This window comes from Sus scrofa, chromosome X, assembly GCF_054392235.1.
Source record: "Sus scrofa isolate SSC_HxYL_T2T_F1_AM1 chromosome X, Sscrofa_HxYL_maternal_Yorkshire_Landrace_v2.0, whole genome shotgun sequence".
NCBI lineage: Eukaryota > Metazoa > Chordata > Mammalia > Artiodactyla > Suidae > Sus > Sus scrofa.
Genome location: NC_139401.1, coordinates 98,569,423 through 98,595,929, shown reverse-complemented (window position 1 = coordinate 98,595,929; position 26,507 = coordinate 98,569,423). Strand labels below are relative to the sequence as shown.

Genomic DNA, 26,507 nt, shown 5'->3' with positions numbered 1-26,507 from the left:
AATGCCCAGTATTATTATTATTATTATTATTATTAGAGAGCTGAAATTGGGGATGAGAAGAGATTGCTATTTCTTGCTGTATTCTATTAACAACTTTTGACGAGCGAGGTACAAGTATTACCTTAACATATAAATAAATTTTAAATGTTTAAGAAGAGTAAATTAGAGGTAAAGATATGAAAATTCTTTCAGGAAGTTTGCTGTGAAGGGAAGGAGAGATGGCAATAGCTAGAGCATAAGGTAGTAGAAAGTTGTATTTTTTTTTTTTTTTTTTTTTAGATAGGAGAGATACAAAAGTGGATGCGAGGTCAACTTGAGATGGGGCAAGATTGAAGCTATGGAAAAAAGAAGGTATGTGGCCAAAGCACAAATGAGGGGACATCTCTTCCATTTAACCAGAAGGAAAAGGAAAGTAATGGATGTCAGTATTCCAGCAGTTTGGTATAAGAAATTGAAGAATTTATCATTTCATATTTACCACTTTTTCGTTAAGATAGGATGTAAAGTCACCTGCTGAGTATGAACAGGAAGATAGCAGGGTTGGAATTTTGAGTTGAGTACAGAAAATTTTTTTCTTGTCTTTTTAGGGCTGCACCTGTGGCATATGGAGGGTCCCAGGCTAGGGGTCGAATCAGAGCTGTAGCTGCTGGCCTACACCACAGCCACAGCCACAGCCATGCCAGATCTGAGCCCTGTCTGTGACCTACACCACAGTTCATGGCAACACCAGATCCTTAACCCACTGAGCGAGGCCTGGGATTGAACCTATGTCCTCATGGATGCTAGTCAGATTTGTTTCCACTGAACCACAATGGGAACTCCGAGCACAGAAAATTCGAAATAGACTTTATGGAGACCAAGAAAAAAGAAAGCTGACCAAAGCAATTTCCAGTCAGTACTGAGGGCCCAGGTGAGATTAGAAAACATAAATTTATGGTGCAATAGTACCAGCATCTTTGGTTACATGATGTTCTCCAGCAAGGTTCTGCAACTCAACTATAGGCATGGAAAAGGTGGGAACAGACGGGCTGATTCAGGCTTGGGATCTTATTTGGTTGGTGCGATATAAAGACAGTGGGACAGGAGTTCCCGTCGTGGCTCAGTGGTTAACGAATTCGACTAGGAACCATGAGGTTGGGGGTTCGATCCCTGGTCTTGCTCAGTAGGTTCAGGATCCGGCGTTGTCGTGAGCTGTGGTGTGGGTTGCAGACGCGGCTCGGATCCCGCGTTGCTGTGGCTCTGGCGTAGGCCGGGGGCTACAGCTCCAATTCGACCCCTAGCCTGGGCACCTCCATATGCCGCAGGAGCGGCCCAAGAATTGGCAAAAAAAAAAAAAAGACAAAACAAAACAAAACAAAAGACAGTGGGACAATGGAACTGTGGATACTGAAACGAAAGTAGCTGAAGTGAGAAATCACAGACCCTAAATAGGCCAAAGGAAGAAACGAAGACAGTAGGTAGCAGTAGGTAGGTAGGTAGGTAGACAGTAGGTAGGAGTCAGGACTTAGGGGTTCTAATGAAGCCGAAGAATAAATGCACTGGAGAAAAACCAACAACTGTAAGTATAGAGGTTGTAATTAGAAAGCGGGATGTTTTAACTTATGATTTAAGCGTAATTTGGAGTGATGCTGAGGTTCAATAAATAGGGCAAGGAAGTGAGTGGGTGAAGTGTAGCAGAGGTGTGAGGGTCAGTAGAGGAGGAGACGGCAAGGAGACAGATGGCTAGAGGACCAGATGGGTCAGCCATGTGGATGCTGCTACCATGACCCAGAATGACGGCAGAAGCAATGGAAGGGATACTGTGAACCTGGAGCCAAAAAGTCTTCAGTGAATGAGAGGGCACTATAAGAAAGTCCAATCTGGTCTAATGAGCCCCTGCAGCCCCTCAAAACCTTGGCGACTCTACCGAACAAGTGATTCACTTTAGGTCTCGGATTCTTCACAAATGTTGTATAGATGGGCTTCTAAGGATCCGTGAGTCCTCTGAAGTTGTATGCAAAATTCTATATGTATATCTATATCTAATATGCATTTTTCCTCCTTGGGAAGTGGGTTCATGCCTTCCATTAAATGCTCAAAGGGGTGGCTAATGAAATAAAAGCCTAAGAGTTATTGCTCTCAAAGATTTATGTGAGGAAGAGCGAAATGGAAACGAGAGAAACTGCACGTGGACTTAGGAAGGGCACACACCTATCTGTGTGGCTGAAAGTTTCTCTGTCCCTCCACCAACGCCAGCACAGAAAGCTCCAGCCCTAAGTGGGCAGTGCAGAGCTACGGCTTGGCTAGGGCACAGGGTTGGCCGGGCATTGGAAGAACTGGGAGGCCGCAGAGACAGGGAGAAGGACATCTTCCACACTGAGGCTTAGTAACTAGCCCGCTGGTAAAATCTTCAGGTGGCAGCTGCTACATACATGCCTGAACAGAAGTGAGTGACTTTAAGCGGGCCTCTTTTCATAAGAGCAAGCATGTCAAAACGAACCTAAGGAACTCACCTCTCGGCAATATTTTTTGCAGATTGGAGGAACCGTGCCTGGTCATTTTCTTTCAGGATGTGCTCGGCTTGGTTGATGAGGACTGTTGACCGTTCAAGACACTGGCGGCAATTAGCAACCTGCTGTGCCAACTTTCTTAGTTTCATAACCTTAAAGAATTAGCAAAAGAAAATGCGATAACATATCCAGGGCTTAATTAAAAACGATAAAACAACATGAAGGCGATCTGCTGCAGTGATTCTAAAAATAAGAGCTATTCATATTCCATGGTTCCTGTGCTAGCCACTCGCCTTCTCCCCTCCCCTCCATGTCTGCTTTGCCAACCCCCCTCCCACATACTTACCCTGCAACATACTCGGTCACACACTTTAGGTTACCTGCCTCTTCTTTTCATTGCTCACATTAATTTTTTGATTATAAAAGCAATGAATGGCCATTATAGAAAATTTAGAAAATGAAAAATATAAAAAGAAACTCGAGGAGTTTTCTTGTGGCACAATGACGGGCATTTGGCAGTGTGCTGGCTAGGGTCACTGCTGTGGCCCAGGTCCCATCCCTGGCCCGGGAACTTCTGTATAGCGCAGGTATGGCAAAAAAAAAAAAAAAAAAAAAAAAAAGCAAAGAGGAGTTCCCTTCGTGGCTCAGTGGTTAATGAACCCGACTAGGATCCATGAGGATGCAGATTCCATCCCTGGCTTCGTTCAGTGGATTAAGGATCCAGCATTGCCGTGAGCTATGGTGTAGGTTCAGACACGGCTTGGATCCTGCGTTGCTGTGGCTGTGGCATAGGCTGGCAGCTGTAGCTCTGATTCAACCCCTAGCCTGGGAACTTCCCAATGTTGCAGGTGTGGCCCTAAAAAGCGAAAAGAAAAAAAGAAAGAAGAAAAGAAACCCTACCACCCAGAGATCACCACTGTTGACATTTTACTGTCAATACACTGTCATACACATTTAATATAAAGGACCTCTTTTTTTCTTTATGAATATCTACATTTCTATGTATTTATCTCTATAAGCATCTTCACACACACCTGTGCGTTCATAGGCCTGTGTTCTTGGAAACATCAATTCCTGTTAATTGGAACCACCCAGCATGGCACAGAGTAATGGTTCTCACTCCAAGCTCTCCTAAGTTCCCACACTGTACATACAGCAGGAGCTCATAATTGCTACACTGACCAGCAGACCCATAAGCGTAAAACCACACAGAGGCATGGAGGCTCACACTTGACCTTCTTGACCATGATTCTTCAGATCCCATGCTAAAAGCCTGGAAGTCCTCTCTCTCTCTTTCATCGTTTATATCTAATCTGTTGACAATTCCCACCATTTCCTTGCTAGCGATGCCTGTCATGCTCTTCTCTTTCATTTGTGCTGCCACTTCCCTGGTTTAGGCCTTCATCAATTCATGCCAAGAATCATTTCTCATCACTTGCTTTCCTGACTTCAGTACCATCCCATTCTGACCTACCCTGTACACCTCTGCCGTACCCATGAGTCTTCTCCTGTCCTAAGAAACTCAAATGGTTTCCCAGTACTTTTCAGATTAAGGCCAAAGGCCTTATAACAGAATTCATGATCCTTCCATAATTCCGGCCCATATTTCTACCATTACCTTTTTTTTTTTTCCTTTTAGTATACAACATATAGTAAAGCATCCATATCTGAAGTGTACAACTCAGTTTTTCGCATATACATACACCCACGTAACTACCAACTGGGTCAAGATATAGAGCAGTTCCAACATTCTAGAAGTGCTAACGCTTTTATTGGATTCATTGCACCAGGCCAAACATTGCTTCTTCTTTGCCTCCCTCCCTCAAACCTCATTTCTTCTCACGCTCATGATCCAAGTTCAAACTGGAATCATCGGGATAAAGCTCTGACATTTGTAAAGTCACCTGGGCCTTGGCCTCACTGAAGTGCTGTGCTTTACCTTCGTCTCTTTGATTTTGACAGCAATCATTTGCTTCCTCTGCTGGATGATCTCTACCAATTCGTCACATTCTTCCATAAGTTTGGCCTCATGCATAGCAGTATTCACCTGCCAAGAAAGTCCACAGTATTACACAGTGATTTCTGCCTTCGTCCCCTGCTGGCTCTCAAAGGTTCGGACTGACAGCTAAGCATGCATGACTTCTTCCATACCTCCCTCATAAGATCCACTCCTAGAAGAAGGGTAGAGATGATGATATTAATGATGCAAGGGCACTGAAGCACCACAGATAGGAGGCTCTCCAGTCTCTGGTAGATCATGATGGTTAATGGAAGGCTGGGCAGAAGGACAGATGAGATGGGGCCATGTTATTCCCACTGTACAATTCCCTTCCCTCCAGCACCCTGCCCTCCTGCTGTTCTTTTGGAAAGAGGGTAAGGAGACCGAAGTACATCAGGAAGAGACCACAGGCACAAGCATATTAAGATAACATTACCACAACAAATTTCTAACATCCTAACAAAATGGTGTTGCTTTCCTTTTTCCCCTCGAATTGTAAAATATATGAATGTAGAGCTATATCTTCACATTAAATATATGACTGTGCAGGAGTTCCCGTCATGGCTCAGTGGTTAACGAATAACCATGAGGTTGCGGGTTCAATCCCTGGCCTTGCTCAGTGGGTTCAGGATCCGGCGTTGCCATGAGCTGTGGTGTAGGTTGCAGACGTGGCTCTGGCGTAGGCTGGTGGCTACAGCTCCGATTGGACCCCTAGCCTGGGAACCTCCATATGCTGCAGGAGCGGCCCAAGAAATGGCAAAAAGACAAAAAAAAAAAAAAAAAGAAAAAAAAATATATGGCTGTGTAGAGTGTCCCATAGTTGTCATCATGGCTTCGTAGATATTTCTTACCTTGGGCTGTCCAGTATCTGAATACCTTTCCTATTGGGGGATATTGGCTACATCAAAACATCTTTACTGCAAAGTCAGGGTTGGGGTGGGAAAAAAAAGCCACCCTTCTTCGCTGCCTTTCCATGTACTGACTTCTTCTGCCCATCTCTACCACTGTTGACATTAGAGGATATGAAGCCCCCAGATGGGCTGAAACGAGAGCCGAGGATCTTTGGGCTGCCTAAGTGTAAAGGGAAAATGAACTTACATCTTGTAAGCACTTAATGTGCCCAGCGCTTTATAGATAAATTATGTCATATTATTACCATAACCACTTTAAAACGTAGGAGCTAGTTTTATTTCCATTTCACAGCTGGGGAAACTGAGACTAAGAGAATTTCAGGGACTTGCTCAAGATGCCCCAGCTGGAAAGGGGTAAAGTCAGAATTCAAATCAAGAGGTTATCAAGTGAAACCCCTGGGCTGGCTAGGTGGGCAGGCAAGATTCCGTCTCCTTTCAGCAGCACACAGAGCGGTCACGCACGGACGCACAGTCATTCCAAGAGTCTATTCAAGGATCACTCGAGCAGAGCTCTAAAAAATGGTCAGATGTGCTTCCTTAGCAAGGTAGGGCTGCATTTCCAACAGCTAGCCCTCGTCATGGGGCTCCTTTACATACTCCAAGCCCAGCAAAGGACCTGTCACGGGACACTGCTGCCTCTATGGTCTCTGCTGGTCAATTCCACAATTGCTGAAATAAAATACGTGTGCTGAATTTCAGTCTTGTTCGGTTTTTTATTTCTGCTTGCCAGGAGGGACATGTCATCGTGAGAGCTTCCATTTATCCTGAATGAAAAGTCCCACTCTGGCCATTCGCATTCTTCTCCCAGACTCCTTGCCCTCTCCCTACCTTGGATCTACCTTTCTAAGACAGATAACATCACCATCCCCAGGAACTGCCACTCGTGTGAGAATAAGAGATGTATCTGGTGCTCCTGGGATCCAGGCTTAGAGTATTTGGAAACTTAAAGTAGTTCTCACTTACAGTTTCTCTTTAAGACTGCTGATGGTGGGGTGCACAAGGATGTAGAGCCTTATTTCTTATAATTCAGCCCTTAGACTCACCTTGATATAACACTCACTATATGCCAGGCGCTGCCCTAATCACTTTATATAATAGCTCTTTTGGTCATCAAAACAACCCCATGAAGGAGGAACCATCAGCCCCACTTTACAGATAAGGCAACCTGAGCACGCATTGATTAAGTGGCTTGCTCAAGGCCACACCCTAGGAAGCGGCAGAGGTGGGATTTGAACCCAGGGAGTCCAACTCTAAGCGTCCACACCTTTAACTATCACACTCTACCGCCTCTCTAGTCAAGTGTAACAAACTCTTGTCTTTGGTCTGTGACAACAGTCACCTCTTTTGCACCGTTCTTTTTTATGCTGTCCACTCATTCTCTTTATTCTTTTCAGACTACCTGTTGTTCCACTAGCAGGCCATACGCATCCATGTCTTGTGCCTTTGCTCAAGACTCTCTTTGCACTTGGAAAGTCATTTCATCCTTTGTTTATTTAGCAAAGGTCTACTTATCTTTCCAAGCCTTGCTCAAAGATTGTCACTTCTGAAACTTTTTCTCACCTACTTGGATACAATGGAGTCCCTATTTATAATCTCATGGCACTTTATGTACAATTCAATTATACCCTTTACTACCTTACAGGAATTTATTAGTTTTTCTTCCCTGATCAAACATGAACGCTGGAGGCCAGGGGCAGTGTCTTATTTGACTATAGCTCCAGCACAGTGACTGGCATATGGTTAGTGTTCAGTAAATATTTGTTGCCTTGAACTGAAAGGGGAGCAGTATCTCACTGCTTGCTAGACATGTCCACTTGGTTACTTAAACTCAGTTACAAGTTACCTTAAACTCAGTATGTCTAAAAAATACTCCTGTTCCCATCATGGCTCAGTGGTTAACGAATCTGACTAGGAACCACGAGGTTACAGGTTCAATCCCTGCCCTTGCTCAGTGTGTTAAGATCCCGTGTTGCCGTGAGCTGTGGTGTAGGTCGCAGACGCGGCTTGGATCTGGCATTGCTGTGGCTCTGGCGTAGGCCGATGGCTACAGCTCTGATTAGACCCCTAGCCTGGGAACATCCATATGCCACGGGTGTGGCCCTAAAAGACAAAAAAAAAAAAAACAAAAAAAAAAAACAAAAAAAAAAACACTCCTTATCTCCCCTCTAAATCCAGCTTCCACCCCTGATTTCCTCTATCATTACTGCACTCGCTCAAGTTCAGTTGCCTACATCACCCCCCCCCCCCGCATAAATTCACTGCAGTCCCAAAGTCCTGCCCTCCTTTTCTTTCCAATCTTACTAAAGTTCTTCCGGTAAGACAATGAGGCTCTAAGCAAGGAAATGATAATTTAATGCCCTTATCATCCTCTTGGACTATTATTGTAAATGCTTCATTCATTCATCCCCCTACTACCTGGATCTTTCCTCTGCTACCCACCCTCATAATCCATCCTATACCCTGAAACCAGGAAAAAGCATCACCATCCTCATCATCAACCATGAATTGATCATCCCTTATGGGCAATGCATTAGGCTCAGGCCCTGCCCTAAATAAATGTGCAGTCCAGAAGGTTTTATTATAAGGCCTTCAATTTAGTGGTTCCTTGGCCAATTTTATGGGGGAAACCCACATACACAAAAAACAAACAAGTCTAGGTAGCATTAGTGAAATACCAGTGAGAGATGCAGACTATCATCTATAGAAATTGAAGGGAAAAATCACTCTCAGGGGGGAAGTGAAGAAAAGATGCCTGAATGAAGAGGGACTTGAATTGAGCCTTGAAGATGGATAAGACTCGGATTTAAAAGGTTGGGGGGGGGGGAGTTCCCTTCGTGGCTCAGCGGGAATGAATCTGACTAGCATCCATGAGGACGCAGGTTCGATCCTTGGCCTTTCTCAGTGGGTTGAGGATCCGGTGTTGCAGTGAGCTGTGGTGTAGGTCACAGGTGCAGCTCGGATCCTGAGTTGCTGTGGCTGTGGCGTAGGCCAGCGGCTACAGCTCTGATTAGGCCCATAGCCTGGGAACCTCCATATGCCTCGAGTACAGCCCTAAAAAGACATGGAAAGAAGGAAAGAAGGGAAGGAAGGAAGGAAAGGAAGGAAGGAAGGAAGGAAGGAAGGAAGGAAGGAAGGAAGGAAGGAAGGAAGGAAGGAAGGAAGGAAGGAAGGAAGGGAGGGAACTTCTGAGCCAAGCAAACAAGATTTAATCTTACCCTTTAGACAATACGGTATCTTTGAAAAATTTTGTGGGGGGTAGAAAAAGGATAAGATGGTGGGAGAATGCCCCAGTTTAATTTTTTTAAGAAGATGAACTGGCATTAATCTGGTAGGGGTTAATGGTAAGCACAGGGACAATTTAGGAGGCTATTGTGACGTGAACAGGGCCCAGCCAAGGAGAGTAATAGGAACTGAAATGAAAGGTCAAATATGAGAAGCACTCCCTTGCTTGAAAAATCTTCAATTAGACAGCAAGCTCCTTGAGGAAAGGTTTTGTGCCACTTTGTTGCTCCTGCTGTAAGAGGCACAATGCCTTAAACACACACACACCCACACCCACACACCCCCCCCACACACCACTTAGGAAACATTTGCTCATTGATTTAGCAAAGTGAAACATTCAAACATTTTGTAGAGAAAATGTAGATTGAAGTCAGGGAGCTTGGGTGGGGTTTGGACAGTTGCATCAGGCAAGATAAAACTGCCAGATGCAACTAGGAGAGCAGACAGTTGGCTGAAGAGGCAAAATCCCAACCGCAAGGTAAAGCAGTGACATTAAAATCTTTCCATGTCAAGAAACAGCCCAAAAGGGCAAGGTCTTTTAAGTGTTTTCTGAACGGGAAATACTCTAGGGAAAATCTGTCTGTATGATGTGAATAAAACATTTCAAATTGCTTGGAAGGCACTTGAAAACCCTGGTATTTTCCTTGTCTGCAGTTTCCTTTGAAAATACAATGAGGTTATTTCACTTGGTTGTTAACTCTCAGTTGAAACAACTAGGGTTATCTTGATAAGCATTCTTGGTTGGTTGGCTGGTTCATTGGTTAATTGGTTGGTAGTTTGTGGAAGACTCCAGATTTTTCTCTGAACTTTGTTTTTTGGTTTGGATTAGTGTGTTTGACTAAATGGCTTTATGTCTGTGGAAAAACCTATCCTCTTTGAAAATACTGATCTTGGCAACCTACTTGTCTAAAGGAGGAGCAGTTGCTGCTGTTTAAGACTGAGCCTCAGGAAGTTCCCATTGTGACTCAGCGGTTAGCAAACATGACTAGTATCCATGAGGACGCAGGTTCGATCCCTGGCCTTGCTCAGTGGGTCGGGGATCTGGTGTTGCCATGAGCTGTGGTGTAGTTCGCAGACATGGCTCAGATCCCTCGTTGCTGTGGCTGTGGTGTAGACCAGCAGCTGCAGCTCCGATTCGACTCCTAGCCTGGGAACCTCCATATGCAGAGGGTGTGGCCCTAAAAAGACAAAAAAAAAAAAAATACTGAGTCTCAGGGCCAGCCTCCCAAGGCCTACGCACTAGGGAACACAGGCTTTCCTGTTCTAAGTCTCCAGGTCTCCTCTGCTCTGTGCTCTCTTCTTTCTTCCCAAAGGCAGCAAGAATTTAACTCCCACGTTTCTTTCCAGCTGCCCACTCTATTTCCTATAGTTCTTTCTGACCTAGCATCCCAAAGGTTAAAGCCAGAGGGAGCGCTAGTCTTCCCCAATTTCCACTCTTCCTTGACACAAACACACGCATCCCCTTTTGAGGGATTTTCTTGCAGCTCACTACAAGGAAATAAATACATTGCCAAGGTTTAAAAGACTGCAAAAAGTTATTTTGGGGGGAGTTCCTCTGTGGTGCAGCAGGTTGGAGATCTGGCACTGTCACAGCTGTGGCACAGGGTGCACCTGCAGCTTGGGTCTGATCCCTGGCCCAGGAACTTCCACATACTGTGAAGTGTGGCCCCCCAAAAAAAAGTTATTTTGGGAGATTTCATTGTGGCTCAGCGGAAACAAATCAGACTAGCATCCATGGGGGCAGAGGTTTCATCCCTGGCCTCGCTCAGTGGGTTAAGGATCCAGCGTTGCCATGAGCTGTGGCGTAGGTTGCAGATGTGGGTCGGATCCTGCGTTGCTGTGGCTGGGATGTAAGCCAGTGGTTAGAACTCTGATTTGAGCCCTAGCCTGGGAACCTCCATATGCCGCGGATCTGGTCCTAAAAATACTTTTTAAGTTATTTTGGCAATTGTTTCTATTCCATATTGAAATGTAAATGGACCTAACCTTTTAACCCTTCCCTTCTTTTAGGGAGCTTATTTGATAGTTTCTTGGGAGACCCCCCCCCACACTCATTCTATAGGTTTGTTTTTTTGTTTTTGTTTTTGTTTTTTTGACTGTGCCCACGCCAAGTGGAAGTTCCCGGACCAGGGATTAAACCCATGCCACAGCAGTGACCTGAGTGGCTGCAGTGACAACATTGGATCCTTAACCCACTGAGCCACAAGGGAACTCCTCTATAGATCTTTGATCCCTGGGTTTAAACTTCATCAGCCTTTCCTCTAACCCACCCCCACGAAAAGTGCTCCACTTATTCCATCCCCTCAGCTCAGCCACGTCCATCAGTCCTGCACAGCACTGTGCAGGAGTTTACACAGAACTGAGATTTCATGTTCAAGTGGAAAAAAATATGTATGAAGTAGTGGATGAGCCCTCTACCCAGATTCAAGTGCAATTTATTTACATGGTAATAGAACTCCATTTTGGTATGTCCATCTCAGTATCCTCCACTCTAAAAAGCCAATGCCAGCCTAGTTTATCCCCTGAAATCTTTAGCACAAACAGATCTTCCCCTTCCACCTAGAAGGTTTGAAATGCCAGCATTAAAGATCACTTGGGGGAGTTCCCATTGTGGCTCAGTGGTTAACGAATCCAACTAGGAACCATGAGGTTGCGGGTTCGATCCCTGGCCTTGCTCAGTGGGTTAAGGATCCAGCATTGCCGTGAGCTGTGGTGTAGGTTGCAGATGCGGCCTGGATCTGGCGTTGCTGTGGCTCTGGTGTAGGCCAGTGGCTATAGCTTCGATTGGACCCCTAGCCTGGGAACCTCCATATGCTGCGGGAGCGGCTCAAGAAATGGCAAAAAGACAAAAAAAAAAAAAAAATTCACTTGGGGAAGTTTTTATTTCGGCCAACACTTAGTGAGTGCCTACACTATGCACAAGGCCCTACATGGGTTCCTTGAGTGGGATCCAACTGATGAAAATGACTCAGCTTCTGCCTTCAAGGCACTTAGAGTCTAGCGTAGAAGATGAGAGTGAATTCCGCTAATTACAACTTAATGAATAGCAGGACAAGTATAAGAATACAAATAAAGCTCTAGGAGAGCATAAAGAAGAGAAGGGAAAAGAGTTTGGCCTGTGGAAAAGGACAGTCAGGGAATTGGGGAAGGTCTCATGTAGCTTAGCTGGTGTTGAAGGACAAACAAGACTTGGGCAGGCAGCAATGAGGCTTAAGGGGAGGGGTTCCTGTCGTGGCTCAGTGGTTAACGAATCCGACTAGGAACCATGAGGTTGCGGGTTCGATCCCTGGCCTTGCTCAGTGGGTTAACGATCCGGCGTTGCCGTGAGCTGTGGGGTAGGTCGCAGACGCGGCTCAGATCCCGCGTTGCTGTGGCTCTGGCGTAGGCTGGCAGCTACAGCTCCGATTGGACCCCTAGCCTGGGAACCTCCATATGCCGCGGAAGCAGCCCAAGAAATGGCAAAAAGACAATAAAAAGGGTGGGGGGAGAGAATTCCAGGCAGAATAACATGAGCCAAACCACAGCAGGAAAGCAGAGAAGGGGCAAAGCAGATGAGCCTGACGGATGCAAGGGAGGGAAATACGGCTAGAAATGGAGACAGTGGCTAGATGAAGGAGAGCTTTGCTGTCATTTGGAGTCTGAACGTAACAGGATAAAATGTCAGGATCTTAAGACCATAGTACCCCCTTAATCATCACTAAGTAACATCTTAGTTGAGACCGAGGTGGAGAGAAGAACTCAAAGACGCAGAAGGGCACAGCAAATTTCTCACTTTCCATTCTCGCCCAGGACCACTCAGGTGACCAACATGCTACATTCTCAGACTCCCAAACGTCAGAGAAAAGAGGCTGAGGGCTTTGTTCAATGAGCAGCCACTTTCTGTGCAAAGGACAGGATGAGGAAAAGTGAGAGGTAAATTGGACATCTGACAGATTATCCAAGAGTCGTTACAAACAACTGTGTCACCTTGCTGAGCTGCAAACGCATTCATTACCCCCTTTTAACAACACACCAGAGAAAATGCAGTGTTCTTTCTGTGACTATGAGTTTGGTTTTTTCAGATTCTTTGATGATGTTTAACAAGATTGTATTGTACACTCGAAAGTTTCTAAGAGAGTGGATCTTTTTGCCGGCCACAGCCACAGCAACGCGGGATCCGAGCCACGTCTGCGACCTATACCACGGCTCATGGCAACGCCAGATCCTTAACCCGCTGAGGGAGGCCAGGGATAGACCCCGCATCCCCATGGATCCTAGTTGGGTTCATTAACTGCTGAGCCGCGAAGGGAACTCAGAGTGGATCTTAAATGTTCTCACCACACATGCGTAACTATGTGAGGTGATGGTTGTGTTAACTAAGCTTATCGTGGTCATCTTATGACACGACCATCTTATATGTGTTCATCTTATATGCTTATATATTAGCATATCAAATCATCACATTGCACACCTTAAACTTACACAATGTTATATGTCAATTATATCTCAACAAAGCTGGGAAAAAAAAGCAAGAAAACATGATGTTTCTGATGCCGATGCTGCATGTACTGTGAGAGCATCTAAGCCAAGATGTTAATCTGGATCACACTTTAAGGGACAGCAGCACATACATACTACCTCCACAGTCCTTTGTATCAAGAAAGTTCAAATCGGGAAGTTCCCGTTGTGACACAGCACACATGAATCCGACTAGGAACCATGAGGTTGCAGGTTCGATCCCTGGCCTCGCTCAGTGGGTTTAAGGATCCTGCGTTGCTGTGAGCTGTGGTGGAGGTCGCAGAGGCAGCTTGGATCTGGCGTGGCTGTGGCTGTGGTGTAGACCAGCAGCTGTAGCTCCGATTCGACCCCTAGCCTGGGAACCTCCATATGCTGCAGGTGCAGCCCTAAAAATAAGAAAAAAAAAAGGTTCAAATGTGTATAAAAGGAAGAGGAAGATGAGACATCTTCTTTGTTTTCTAAAGCAAAATTCTACAACATTTCAAAGATGATTCTGCTGGCTTTACATAAAAAGAATTAAATGAAGCGGGGCTGTTTTTTTTAATGGATTTTATCTGTTTCATTTGATTTGGAGGGAGGGTGCTCACTTAACAGACTGGGGAATATGTAAAGCTATTAATAAGATTCTGTACTGGAGGAACTGGAGCTTAGGAGACAAAAAAAAAATAAATTGCTGAGGCAGAGTTAAGCAACCGACTGCCTCAGTGCCTACATTTAATTTTTTGGCAGAGGAGTGGATGAGGGGTTGCGGGGCAGAGGTAGGTGGGGAATGGGAGCATCAAAGCCATAAATATGGTGTGGGAGTTCCCTTCGTGGCTCGGTGGTTAAGGAACCCGACTAGGATCCACGAGGTTGCGGGTTCGATCCCTGGCCTCCCTCAGTGGGTTAAGGATCCGGCGTTGGGTCACTGCTATGTTATGGGCTCGATCCCTGAGGATGCATGCCATAGGTGTGGCCCCCAAAATGCATATAATGTAACATGTAGAACATATATAATGCACACACACGTATATCGACATGCACACACACATTTTCCATGTTTACTTACCGAGTTTAATGAACAAAAATTTTGGCAACACAGAGAGAGGATAATTGGCTCTATATACATGTCTTAGGAATGGCCTAGTGCCGGGTGGCAATTCTGTGTTAGTTTTAGAATCCCTCAGGGATCAGACCTCCAAGCCTTGGTAGCCTTAGGGCTAGTTATTTTCTCCCCCCATATTCTCCTTCTACACAAGGTAGCTATTTAGAACAGGCAAGAAGTGGGAGAGGTATTATACACACGCGCGCACACACACACACACGCACATGCACACACATATATATATCCTACATGAAATGAAGCAGAAACCTCCTTTCTATATCTTCAGAACCGTAAAATTGTTAAATCTTAAAAGGACTGAAGTAAGCATCCATTTCTAGCCTCTTATTTTATAGATAGAAACGTGAGGCCTAGAGAGAAGGGCTTACTCAACATCATAGTACGATCAATGACAGGGCACGGCTGGAGCCAGAGCTTTCGCTCCCCATCCAGTGTTCTTTCCACTCCACTACTTGTTTTGTGAAGCATAGTACTTGCTTATAACCCCCTCTGAAGCTATAAAACTCTCTGGATCTCACCCTTGTGAATTTAGCCTATAAATATGAACATTTATATCTACACACACACACACGCACACACAAACTTGCAGGGATGTTCGTAACAGCTTTATGGGTCTTAGCCAAAAACTGGAAACAACTGAAATGCTCTTCAGTGGGGGCACAGATAAACGAATTGTGGATCATCAACGATAAAAAAAAAATGTAAACCATTGATGCACACAACCTGAATGTATCTCAGAGGCATGATGATGAGTGACATAAACAAATCATAATATGTTGCATACTGCATGATTCCATTTATGTAACATTCCACAAATTACAAAATTATCGTGATGAAGAACAGATCCGTGGCTGCCAGGGGGGCAGATGTGACTGCAAAGAAGTAGCACAAATGAGGTTTTAGGGGTAATGAGATTGTACTGTTCTCATTATGGTGGTAGTTACACGAATCTATACATGTGATGACATTTATGGAACTACACACATTCCCCCCCGCCCCTCCAAAAGGCTGAGTACATGTTAAAAACTGATGAAATCTGCATGTGGTCTGTAGCTTGCTTAGTAGAATATTGTACCAATGATAACTTCCTAATTGCGAGAGTTATGTGGTTATGTAAGATGTTAACACTGGGGAAGAATATATGGATGGTGTGTTGGAACTCTATTATTTTAGAACCTTCTATATGAGCTTAAACTTATTTCAAGAATTAAAAGAAAAAGAAAAACTTTAGAAGTCCCATAATGGTTTAGACAGATCGGGTGAACCAACATTTATAAATTTTTCTGAAGTTATAACTAGATATTTTTAGGCCTTTGCTCAAATGGCGTCTCATCTCATACCCACTTGGCATCCTAGTTGATTTTTATCCATAACATGTATAACTCCTAATAAAAATATATTTATTGTGTGTCTCCCCCAGCTAGCACATAAGCTTCGTAATCTTAAGGACTTTGTTTTATTCACTACTGTATTCCCAACACCTAGAATAATGCCTGGCACACTGTGGGTAGTCAACAAATATTTGTGGAATTAATGAACGAATGTGAGTATGTTGGCCCTGAAATAAAGAGAGAATGAAAAATTGTATACTAGGTCACATGTCTTCATTACAAGAGGCAAATTTCCCTTACATTTTCTTTTTATACAATTACTCAAAATGGTAATTTGGCTCTGCCATTTACATATGGTTTGCCACATTATGGAAGATTTTCAAAGATGCTGAAACAACCACCTAGGTGCTAGGAGATCACATATTCTGAAATGGTTCCTCACCCAATGTTAAAAGAAGGAAAGAGTTACCTCTCTTGTGAAACTGGCTGTGCTTTACTCATCCCTGGGGTGCATAAAGGATTGTACTGACAACAGCTAGCCACCAGAGGGCAGTGTTTATTTAATTATCCTTTCTCAGCACCTATTGTGTCCCAAGCCATGTGCTGGGTATAAAAAAAGTGGATAGGCCACAGTACCCACTAAGTTTAAGGTCTGGTGGGGAGACAAATAGGTATATAGAAGTGCTATGATGAATGTACATATACGGGAGTTCCCGTCATGGCTCAGCAGTAACGAACCCCACTGGTATCCATGAGGACGCGGGTTTGATCCCTGGCCTCGCTCAGTAGGTAAAGGATCTGGCATTGCCGTGAGCTGTGGTGTAGGTTGCAGAAGCGGCTGGGATCTGGCGTTGCGGTGGCTCTGGCGTAGGCTTGCAGCTGTAGCTCTGATTCGACCCCTAGCCTGGGAACCTCCATATGCCATGGGTGTGGCCCTAAAAAGACCAAAGAATATAGATAGATAGATAGATAGATAGATAGGGTTCTCCAGGTACACAGGGGAAGAACTCCTGAACCAGATTAGGGAGAAGGAGAGGGATACAGAGCATGTGTGATGGCTTCCTGGAGGAGGAGATGCCCAAGCTGAGCCTTAGGAGATAAGCATTCGCCAGCCAGGAGCAAAGGGGAGGGGTGCAAGTTCTCTGAGGACAGGTGCCATGTTCACACTGTGCTTCCAATGCTTGGCCCAAGGCAGAGATATGCTTTAATACTTGCAGAGTGAATGAACCAGGTATAAAGTGCAGGTAGTGAAAAGCGTATGCTCAAGGCAGACAGGGTCCAGATCATAATGGGTCTTAGAAACCTTTATCTTAATGGTGATGGGGAACCACTGAAGGGTTTGTGGTAGGGGCGTGGCATGTGGGCTTTGCATTTTAAAAAGCTCATTCCCACAACAATGTGGAAAATGGATTAAAGGGGGACAGCATGAGTCAGAGAGACCAGTTAGGAACTGTGGTTTCCACAATGAATGTGGCACAGTCATGGCCACTGCCTTTAAGAAACTTGCTGTCCAATGAAGGAAACGAGATGGAATCAGGTAACTGCAACAGAGCAAAGCAGGCAGTGGGTGCAACAGAGGCGAGGCACTGGCCATTCTGCCCGTGGTCAAGCAGTCAGTGCGTGGCAGAGACAGTTCCAAAACCCAGGTTTCCTGATTCTGAGTCTAGGGCTCTTCCCCAAGCCCTCCTTTTCACTGGCTTTCACAATCACAGACTTATGTAATGGAAGGAGAGCAGGGCAAGCCAGTGAATGATTAGGCATTCTTTAGCCTCAGACTAGACTGTAGGGAGCATTTAGCCCTTCTTTGTACTCAAGTCTGACGTAAGCATCCCTGCCCAAGACCTCTGTTTCTGGGAGACGGCTGTGGTATCCTGATTCTTTTTTTTTTTTTTTTTTTTTTTTGGTCTTTTTAGGGCTGCACCCATGGCATATGGAGGTTCCCAGGCTAGGGGTCAAATCTGAGTTGTAGCCACTGGCCTAGACCACAGCCACAACAACGCCTGATCAGAACTGCATCTGCCACCTACACCACAGCTCACGGCAATGCCAGATCCTTAACCCACGGAGTGAGGCCAGGGATCGAACCTGCGTCCTCAAGGATGCTAGTCAGAATTGTTTCCACTGAGCCATGACGGGAACTCCTGTATCCTGATTCTTTCTGCATACATCCAGTGCAAGAAATCTACTGTGAGAGCCAAGGAAATTCACACAGTGACAGCTAAGGTCAGGGAAGGCATCATTCTGAGAAAGAAGTCATTTTTATGAGACAGGGCACTTCAGATGACAAAAGGGAAAAAAAAAATCAGGGGTTATCTTTAGGGAACCAAAGACCAAACTGAAAATGGAAAATCCTTACAAAGAATGGGCTTTGAAGTCAGACAGCCCCAGGTTAGGCTCCTAGCTCTGCTGCTTATCAACAACCTGTCTGGTCTGGGGCAAGCAGCCTAAGGTTCCTCCTCTGTAAATGAGCATCCTATTAGTATCTAGCCTCGTAGGGTTTTATACATGTTTATTAAATAACAGAAATAAAGCGCCCAATACATTTTCTGATATATAATCGGTAGCCGAAAAGTTGCTTTTTTGTTTTGTTTTGACTACCACTGCTCTGACGACGATGGTGACTACTGCTAAAACCACTGTATCTTCTGGGGTTTTCTGCAGAACAAACAGGCGGGCACTGTTTGATCATCTGGTTTGTTTTTATTCAGTTTCTGCTTCTGTTTTGCTTTCTGGAACACACTGGGTCACGATTTGCTTTTCTCTGAGATTACCGTGTCCCTTTATTTATTCTTTTTTTTTTTTTTTTTTTTGCTTTTCAGGGCCGCACCTTTGGCCTATGGAAGTTCCCAGGCTAGGGGCTGAATCGGAGCTGTAGCTGCCAGCCTACAGCAATGCCAGATCTGAGCAGCCTCTGTGACCTACACCACAGCTCAGGGCAATGCCAGATCCTTAACCCACTGATCGAGGCCCGGGATCGAACCCTCCCCTTTCTTTATTCTTCTTCCCACACCTAAGCATCTACATCACATTCCCAATGGTAGCGCCCTTCACACTGCTGGACAGGGGTCACCCTGCCTCTGAATATAAGATAGCTTCTCCTCCTCCTACCAGGAGCCAGGCCATCACCTCTCCATTCAGAGCAGAAGTCTGATGCCAGAAGGGAGATCAGGTGCTGACTTCTGCCAAAACACCGATTACATTTCACTTCTTGGCTGGGAAGGAATTTGGCTGGCTCGAGCTTGCTCTCCTCTGTTTTTCAGCTCTGGGCTCCCCCATAATTAACACAATCCCCCAGGCTCAGAGCCCAAGGGATATCAGGTTGAGTCTCGAAGAAATAGGTATGTAAGCAACAAAGCTAACACATTCCCTCACTTATAAAAATATAATACCATAATTACATTCTGTATCAGTTTCCTCTGTGGTGCTCCCTGAGGGAGAGGACCCCATCTGTCCTGTACTCTGAGCTCCAAACAGAGTAGAGCGCTGTACCGTGGAGGCTCATTAAAATACTTGTTAATGCCTTGATGAATATGTATCTTCCCACATACAATAGGGATTCACCAGTGAGCCTGCCCGTGGGATTGATGAGGAAAGATGAGAGGCAGTTGTCAAAACTATGAACAGACTACGAGGTATTATGCAAGTATTACTGGCATCAGCAATAGCCCGAGGATACAGCCAGGGACTCTATCCTGATGGGCATTGCCTTATGGCAAAAAGCTCTGAGGCTTTGATACGTGAGTGTTTGCATATGCGTTTGTGTGTAAATAATGGCTGTAATTCATAATCTCTCCGCCTTCACTAGGACAAAGCATGCAGGGCTGTGTCCCCCATCTTCATACTTGCTCAGACAAAAGGCTACCTTTTGGGAGCTTATTTTCCTTAACAGGTCTGCCCTTGATGTTTCTTTTGACCCCATTCACCTATACATAGTGAGGGTATAAGGCAGCACAGAATGTGATTTATTTTCTGCCTAGGGTTCAGGGCTCCATTTCTCACTTGGGAAAGTACAGTAGCTCCTAGAGAAAATATAAAGCAAAGGAGAAGGAATGTCAACTTGCCAGGAAATTCCAAAGAGCTGATTTTTTTTTTTTTTTTTTTTTTGGCTTTTTAGGGCCGCACCCACGGCATACGGAGGTTCCCAGGCTAGGGGTCGAATCGGAGCTGTAGCTGCCAGCCTACACCACAGCCACAGCCATGCTGGATCCGAGCCACGTCTGCCACCTCCACCACAGCTCACAGCAACACCAGATCCTTAACCCACTGAGTGAGGCCAGGGATGGAACCTGTGTCCTCATGGATGCTAGTCGGGTTTGTTTCTGCTGAGCTACAACGGGAACTCCAAGCTGATCATCTTAATATGATGTGACTAAAACCAAGGAAATCATTACTTAGAATTGTGTAGTTATTACAGCTGTGGAGTTGCTATGGGTTAGACTAGAGAATGCTTTCAGATATATTTGATCTTCATAACCATCTTATGAGATTGCCAGGGCAGGCATCACTGTGTGCATTTTATGGATGAGGAAACCAAGATCCAGAGAGGTAAAGTGAGTTATCAAAGTCATATAAACTGGGAAGTGATGGAGTTACAACCCAAACGAGGTTTTTTAATTTCAAAGCCAGGGCTCCTTCAGATTACCCGTGTTTCATTCTAACCATCAAAGTAATCCTGCTCTTTGATCGCTCTCTTTGTAGCTATAACTACTGGGGGGAGAGGGGAGGAAAGCACCCTCTTTTTTTTTTTTTTTTTGAAGATTTTATGTGCTAAATTGCCATTTCTTCTCAGCACTTTTTTTTTCTCCCAGGAGGCAACAAACTAGACTGGAAAAGGCTCTGGTTTTGAAGTCAAGCAGACCCGAGTCTGAATTCCAGCTTTAACACTTGGAAGCTGAGGCACCTCAGACAAGTTACTTAACATCTCTGAGCCGAGCTTTCTGATGAGTAAAATGGAAGCACGCTTACCTATCTCACAGACTGTTCTAAAAATCCAATGAGAAAATAGAGAGGTCTTACCACAGGACCTGGAATACAGCAGGCATTAAATAAATACTGATTTACTTCCCTATTCCTCCCGGACCCACATTTGCTACTCCAGTCTGGAAATATGCAGTACTTTTTTCCCAGAAAGCTAGAATTTGGGCTTGCATTTGTGTCTCTACTTACTTGGCTTACTGTAAAAATAGGATGACTGGCATTTCAACTCTTGATGGTTTATCATTTACAGCTGATATTTCTATAACCTTTTGTTGGCTAATTGAGATAATTTTGGAATTTAAAATGTGTGTGTATGTGTGCACACACAAATGTGTTTCCAAATCATTGAAAGACGTAAGTTATTACTCAGAAATGACTTTCGTTCTCCAAATCTGGATAAATCATTCTTCTTAATCTCACCAAGAACCGAAAGGGCTGGGGTGGCCTTACTTGGAGAGTGAGTTAACTTATTCAGTTGCTTTGTTTGAATACACTGTAGGATTTCAGGCCTATGATCTCTTAGAGCTCAAATCTCACATCTCCAGCCCCAGATTCCAAAGGCATTTTCTAAGCAAGGATGCATCCACCAGCAGCCCATTTCCTGTGGGCTGTCTTTCGACAGTAATATGGTTTAGTTCTTGCACTTGGATCTTTTCCTGTTGTCACATTCACCTCGCTGAGGAGCTTCAAACAATGCGACCAAAAAAAGGAAGATAAATTGGGCTGGGAGAAAACGGGGTTCGTCCTGAGACTGGGGATATCAGACGTTGACAGAAATGGATTCGGTAGACAGAAAATAAGCTAGGCTGTAGATTTTCACCGGAGAGTGGGCAGAGAAAACGAAAACATTCCCTTTTTCATTTTAGCATCTTTTTACCGGCTGCAATGAACGTATATCACTATGACCATTTTAAACATTTCTATTATGAAATGTTCTAAGCCTTTTGTGTTTTGGCCTTGCTCAGGGCATGTGGAAGTTCCTGGGCCAGGGACCAAATTCTAAGCATTTTTAAAACTAGGCAGCATGATACAACCTCGTGTATCCATCCCCGAGCTTCAACAGCCATCAACATTTTGTTACACGTGTTTGATTTATTTTCCTTTTTTTGCTGGAGTATGTTAAAGCAAATTTAAGATATTATGTTATTTTACCCCTAAATACTTTAGTTCGCATCTCAAAAATAAAAGGATATTTTATTGCACAATCACAATGATTAAAATAATTCCTTAATACCATTCACTGAGTGCTTGTTCCATATTTAATTTCTCCAAATTATGTAAAAATTGTGCTTTTACAGTTGATTTGTTTGAATCAGATACTTTATGAAGAGGAATTTAACACTGATTTTTCAAAGAACATGTGTATTTCTAATGAATAATTAAATACTTCTATTTTCATGAGAAACAAACAGAAAACCCCATCAGTACCATGTAGTCTTTCCACTCTAATTACTGACCCTTAAAATTCTACCTTCAGAAATATATGTCCTTTTTGAAAATGCAGATCTCTGTACAGCAGTTTTCACTCATTCAGAAACACTATGAATTTCAGTGTCCCAGAAAACAAGTTCTGAAAATATTGGAGGGGAGTTCCCGTTGTGGCTCAGGGGAAACGAATCTGACCAGCATGCATGAGGATGCAGGTTCAATCCCTGGCCTTGTTCAGTGGGTTAAGGGTCTGGTGCTGCCATGAGCTGTGGTGTGGGTCACAGACTCAGCTTGGATCCTGCATTGCTATGGCTGTGGTGTAGGCAGGCAGCTTCAGCTCTGACTCGACCCCTAGCCTGGGAACCTCCCCATGCCACGGGTGCAGCCCTAAAATAATAATAATAATAATAATAAAATATATATATATTGGAGAAAAAGTCATCACTGGGCAGAACAAAGAGCATGAGAAAGTCAGAGGATGTAGGGGCCACAGGAATTGTGAAGAAAACTACTTGAGAACAGGGGGATGTTTCATTGCTTACTCAAAACTGCTTCTGATTTCTCTGATCATGTTCTGTATGGAAACAATCCAAACCCCAAAGCCTCAACAGTCTCACTTGCAATAGTAGTTAGTAGGACTACCAGATGACGCATCAGTTTTGTTGACTGGAACTCTACTCCAGTAGGACTTCCTACTCTTAACTACTGCTTGGCATCCAAGAATTTTTCTCTTAGAGAGAAGTTCAGAAAGACTCAGTGTAGTTGACTGAATTCAGTAGCATTCTGCAGCAGTACGGCAGAGGAAAACACAGGAAAGCCCCATCTGCTCCCTTGTACATTTCTGGTGGGAGTGTAAATTGCCTTGGTGAACAGAGAATGTTGACAATATGTATTAATAACTTTAAAAATGTGCCTTTTCTTTAAACTGTCAGTTGCACTTCTAGGAATCAAATATTCATAAAAATAGAAAGAGAAAATGACAAGGAAAAAAGATACAGTTATAGTGTGAAACAGACAGACGAAATAAGTAGGTTGCATGCTAAAAATTAAACAAGGATATAGAGGATTTGGGGCAAAAGCTATCAATAAAACCATGCAATAGTTACATATAGAACTTTGTACCCTATAGAATATATACATTCTCTTCCATTCATGGAACATTGACAACTGATCATATACTTCGCCACAAAGAACAACATAATACAGGTACATTTTTAAAAATAGAGATTTTAGGGTCTACCTTCTGTTATAATAATCCTATAAAATAAGAAGAAAATAACAAAAAATATGAACACCTAAATCCTTATATTAAGAAACACATGCCTAAAAATTTTTGCAATCAAAGGGGAAATCAAAACCAAAATTCTTAATCTTATGGAAAATAATGAAAAGGCACAAACTTTAAATCTAGAGGATACACTAAGGCTCTACTTAGGAAAATGCATTAAGACTGAAAATAAATGAATTAACTTTTCAATTTAAGAAACTGGAAAAGGACAATAACAAACTAAAAGGATACAGAAGGAAGGATTTCATTTTTATAAAGTTGAAATTAATGAAATCAGAATGAAACCATCATACAAAGGCTAATGCTCAACATCCCAAATTATTAGAGAAATGCAAACCAAAACTACAATGAGGTTCCACTTCACACCAGTCAGAATGGCCATCGTTAACAAGTCAACAAATAACAAATGCTGGAGAGGGTGTGGAGCAAAGGGAACCCTCCTGCACTGTTGCTGGGAAGATAAATTGGTAACCACTATAGAAAACAGTATGGAGGTAGTTCAGAAAACTAAATATAGAACTACCATATGATCCACAATCCCACTCCTTGGCATATATCCAAACAAAACTTTCACTGAAAGAGATACATGCACCCGTATGTTCATCGCAGCACTATTCACAACAGCCAAGACATGGAAACAACCTAAATATCCACTGACAGATGAATGGGTTAAGAAGATGCGGTACATATACACAATGGAATACTACTCAGCCATAAAAAAGAACAAAATAATGCCATTTGCAGCAACATGGATGGAACTAGAGACTCTCATACTAAGTGAAGTAAGTCAGAAGGAGAAAGACAGATACCATATGATACTACTTATATGTGGGGTCTAAAATATGGCACAAATGATCTATCTACAAAACAGAAACAGAGCATGGACATGGAGGGCAGACTTGGTTTGCCAGGGGAGGGGGAAGGAGTGGGGGGAAGGGTTGGGAGTCCGGGGTTAATAGATGCAAACTATTGATATCACTTGTATCTGGAATCTAGTATATGGCACAAACCAACCCATCTACAGAAAAGAGACAAACTCATGGACATGGAGAACTGATTTGTAGTTGCCAAGAGGGAGGGGGAGGGAGTGGGATGGACTGGGAGTTGGGGGTTAGTAGATGCAAACTATTGCATTTGGAGTGGATAAACAATGAGACCCTGCTGTATAGCACAGGGAACTATATCTAATTACTTGTGATGGAACATGATGCTGGATAATATAAGAAAAAGAATGTATATATGTCATATATATATATACACACACATACTCACACGACTGGGTCACTTTGCTGTACAGCAGAAATTGACAGCATGTTGTAAATCAACCATAATCAAAAAATAAATGAAGATAGAATGAGAAAAAGAAAAAAATCAAAAGAGGGGTTTTTTTTTTGAAAATCCTGGTTAAGGAAAAAGAGAGAAAGCCAAATAAAACAATGAAAGCACAATGGAAAAAGAGATACATTAATTGACATAGGGAACAGCATGCTGGTAAACATTTTTAACAATCAGCTCTCAAGAAAAGCCACTATTTGTAGTGCTTGCTGATTTTCGTGGTGTAAAAACTCCCACCAATGGTGGATTTTAAGCTACCAATGTGTAGTCACTAAACCCAGAAATGTACACAACTGGCTACTCAACTCCAGCACACCACTAGAAGGATATAAAAGTAATCACAAGGGAATATTACATGCAACCTACAGCACACAGTTGGAAAAAATCTATTAAATACTACCTAATTTACCCAAGGAAAAGTAACAAAACCTAGAGAGACTGAGAGCTTTGGAAAGGTGCTTGCAGATGTGAATTAAAAAACAAAAACAAAAACAAAACAACTCTAGGTTCAGATGGTTTCAGAACTGCGTCCCTTAAACTCTTTAGAGAACAGATCATTCCCAGGCTGTTTAAACTATTGCAGACCACAGAGAAAGATAAAAAGATCCCCAACTGCATTTAGTGAATCTAGTGTAACCACGATACCAGAAACCTAAAAAAAGATATCAGAAATAATGACTACAGATTGATTTCACTTCTGAACATATACAGGAAAATTCTACATAAAACAGGAAATGTAATCCGAAGGGCAACAATAGAGGAAAACACTATAATCAAATGGGATTTATTCCAGAAATAAAAGGATGATTCAACATTAGAAAACGTATCAACACACAGGATTTTATTAATACATTCTGAAAGGTTTTTAAGCAAAATTCAGCAGCCAATCCAAATAAGAACTCTACACAAAAGACAACTTTTAAATGTGACAAAAAATCCAAATAGCAAACATGATATTCAATTATGAAAATGCTCAAGTTCTTCCCAGAACATGAGTAAGACAAATATGTAGGATATCACCACTATTATTCGACGGTGTTTTTATTCTATTTATTTATTGTTTTGGCCACACGCACAGCACGCAGAAGTTCCTGGGCCAGGGATCCAACTGGCGCCACAGCTGTAACCAGAGCCACAGCAGAGACAACATCGGACCCTTAACCCACTAAACCATGAGGGAACTCCTTAATGGTGTTTTTAATGCTTTAGCTGAGGCAAAAGAAAATGAGAAAATTAAATAATTGGTACAAATATTGGTGAAGAAAAGATTTAAGTACTTCAGATAAACCTCAGAGATTCTAGCTTTAAAAAAAATCTAAAAATATTAATTTGGTAAGACTGTCATATAAGAAAATATGCTACTTTAAATGGAAACAGAAAAGCAACCCACTCACAATAGGGACAAGACTATAAGATACCTAGGAATAAATCTAACCAGAAAGGTACTGTACCTATTTGAAGACTACAGTAAAATATTAAAGAGAGGGTCCCAAAAATAAAACCTGAAAAAATGCAGAGATATACCATGATTCTGTTTGAGATGGTTTAATATAATTTCTTCCCAATGTAGCAATACAAGGATCATCACAATCCAAATTAAGCATATTTCATAACTGGATAAAATTGAGTTAACGTGAAGAACAAAATATCCAACAATAGCAAGAAAGTTATGACAAAGAAATACAAAATATTACCAAATATTAAAAGTTTCCATGAAGCCACTATGATCAAAATAGTAAGGTATTGGTATGAGGATAGAAAATTAAATCATTAGAAAGAGGTCCGAGTACATATGGAAACCCCAATATATGGCAATAGGGAAAGGGCTGTTGGGCGAATAAATGATCTTGGCATAGTAGTTATTTATC

The 26,507-nt window shown here is 43.1% G+C and overlaps 1 protein-coding gene across 14 annotated transcripts in view; it reads right to left on the bottom strand.

Annotated features, from left to right (window-relative positions):
• MID2 (midline 2) overlaps window positions 1-26,507 on the bottom strand; it is a 100,433-nt gene that overhangs the window by 22,290 nt on the left and 51,636 nt on the right. For 10 of the 14 annotated variants that reach the window (XM_085008133.1, XM_085008137.1, XM_085008138.1 and 7 more), the window contains exons 4-5: window positions 4,429-4,536; window positions 2,493-2,641 (exon numbers count right to left, since the gene is read on the bottom strand). In XM_085008133.1, the coding sequence (XP_084864259.1) occupies window positions 2,493-2,641; window positions 4,429-4,536 (257 nt within the window). Of the gene's footprint in view, window positions 1-2,492; window positions 2,642-4,428; window positions 4,537-4,640; window positions 6,414-20,576; window positions 20,636-26,507 lie in introns of those variants that run through there. The other 4 variants (XM_085008142.1, XM_085008143.1, XM_085008141.1 and 1 more) reach the window with 4 other exon arrangements.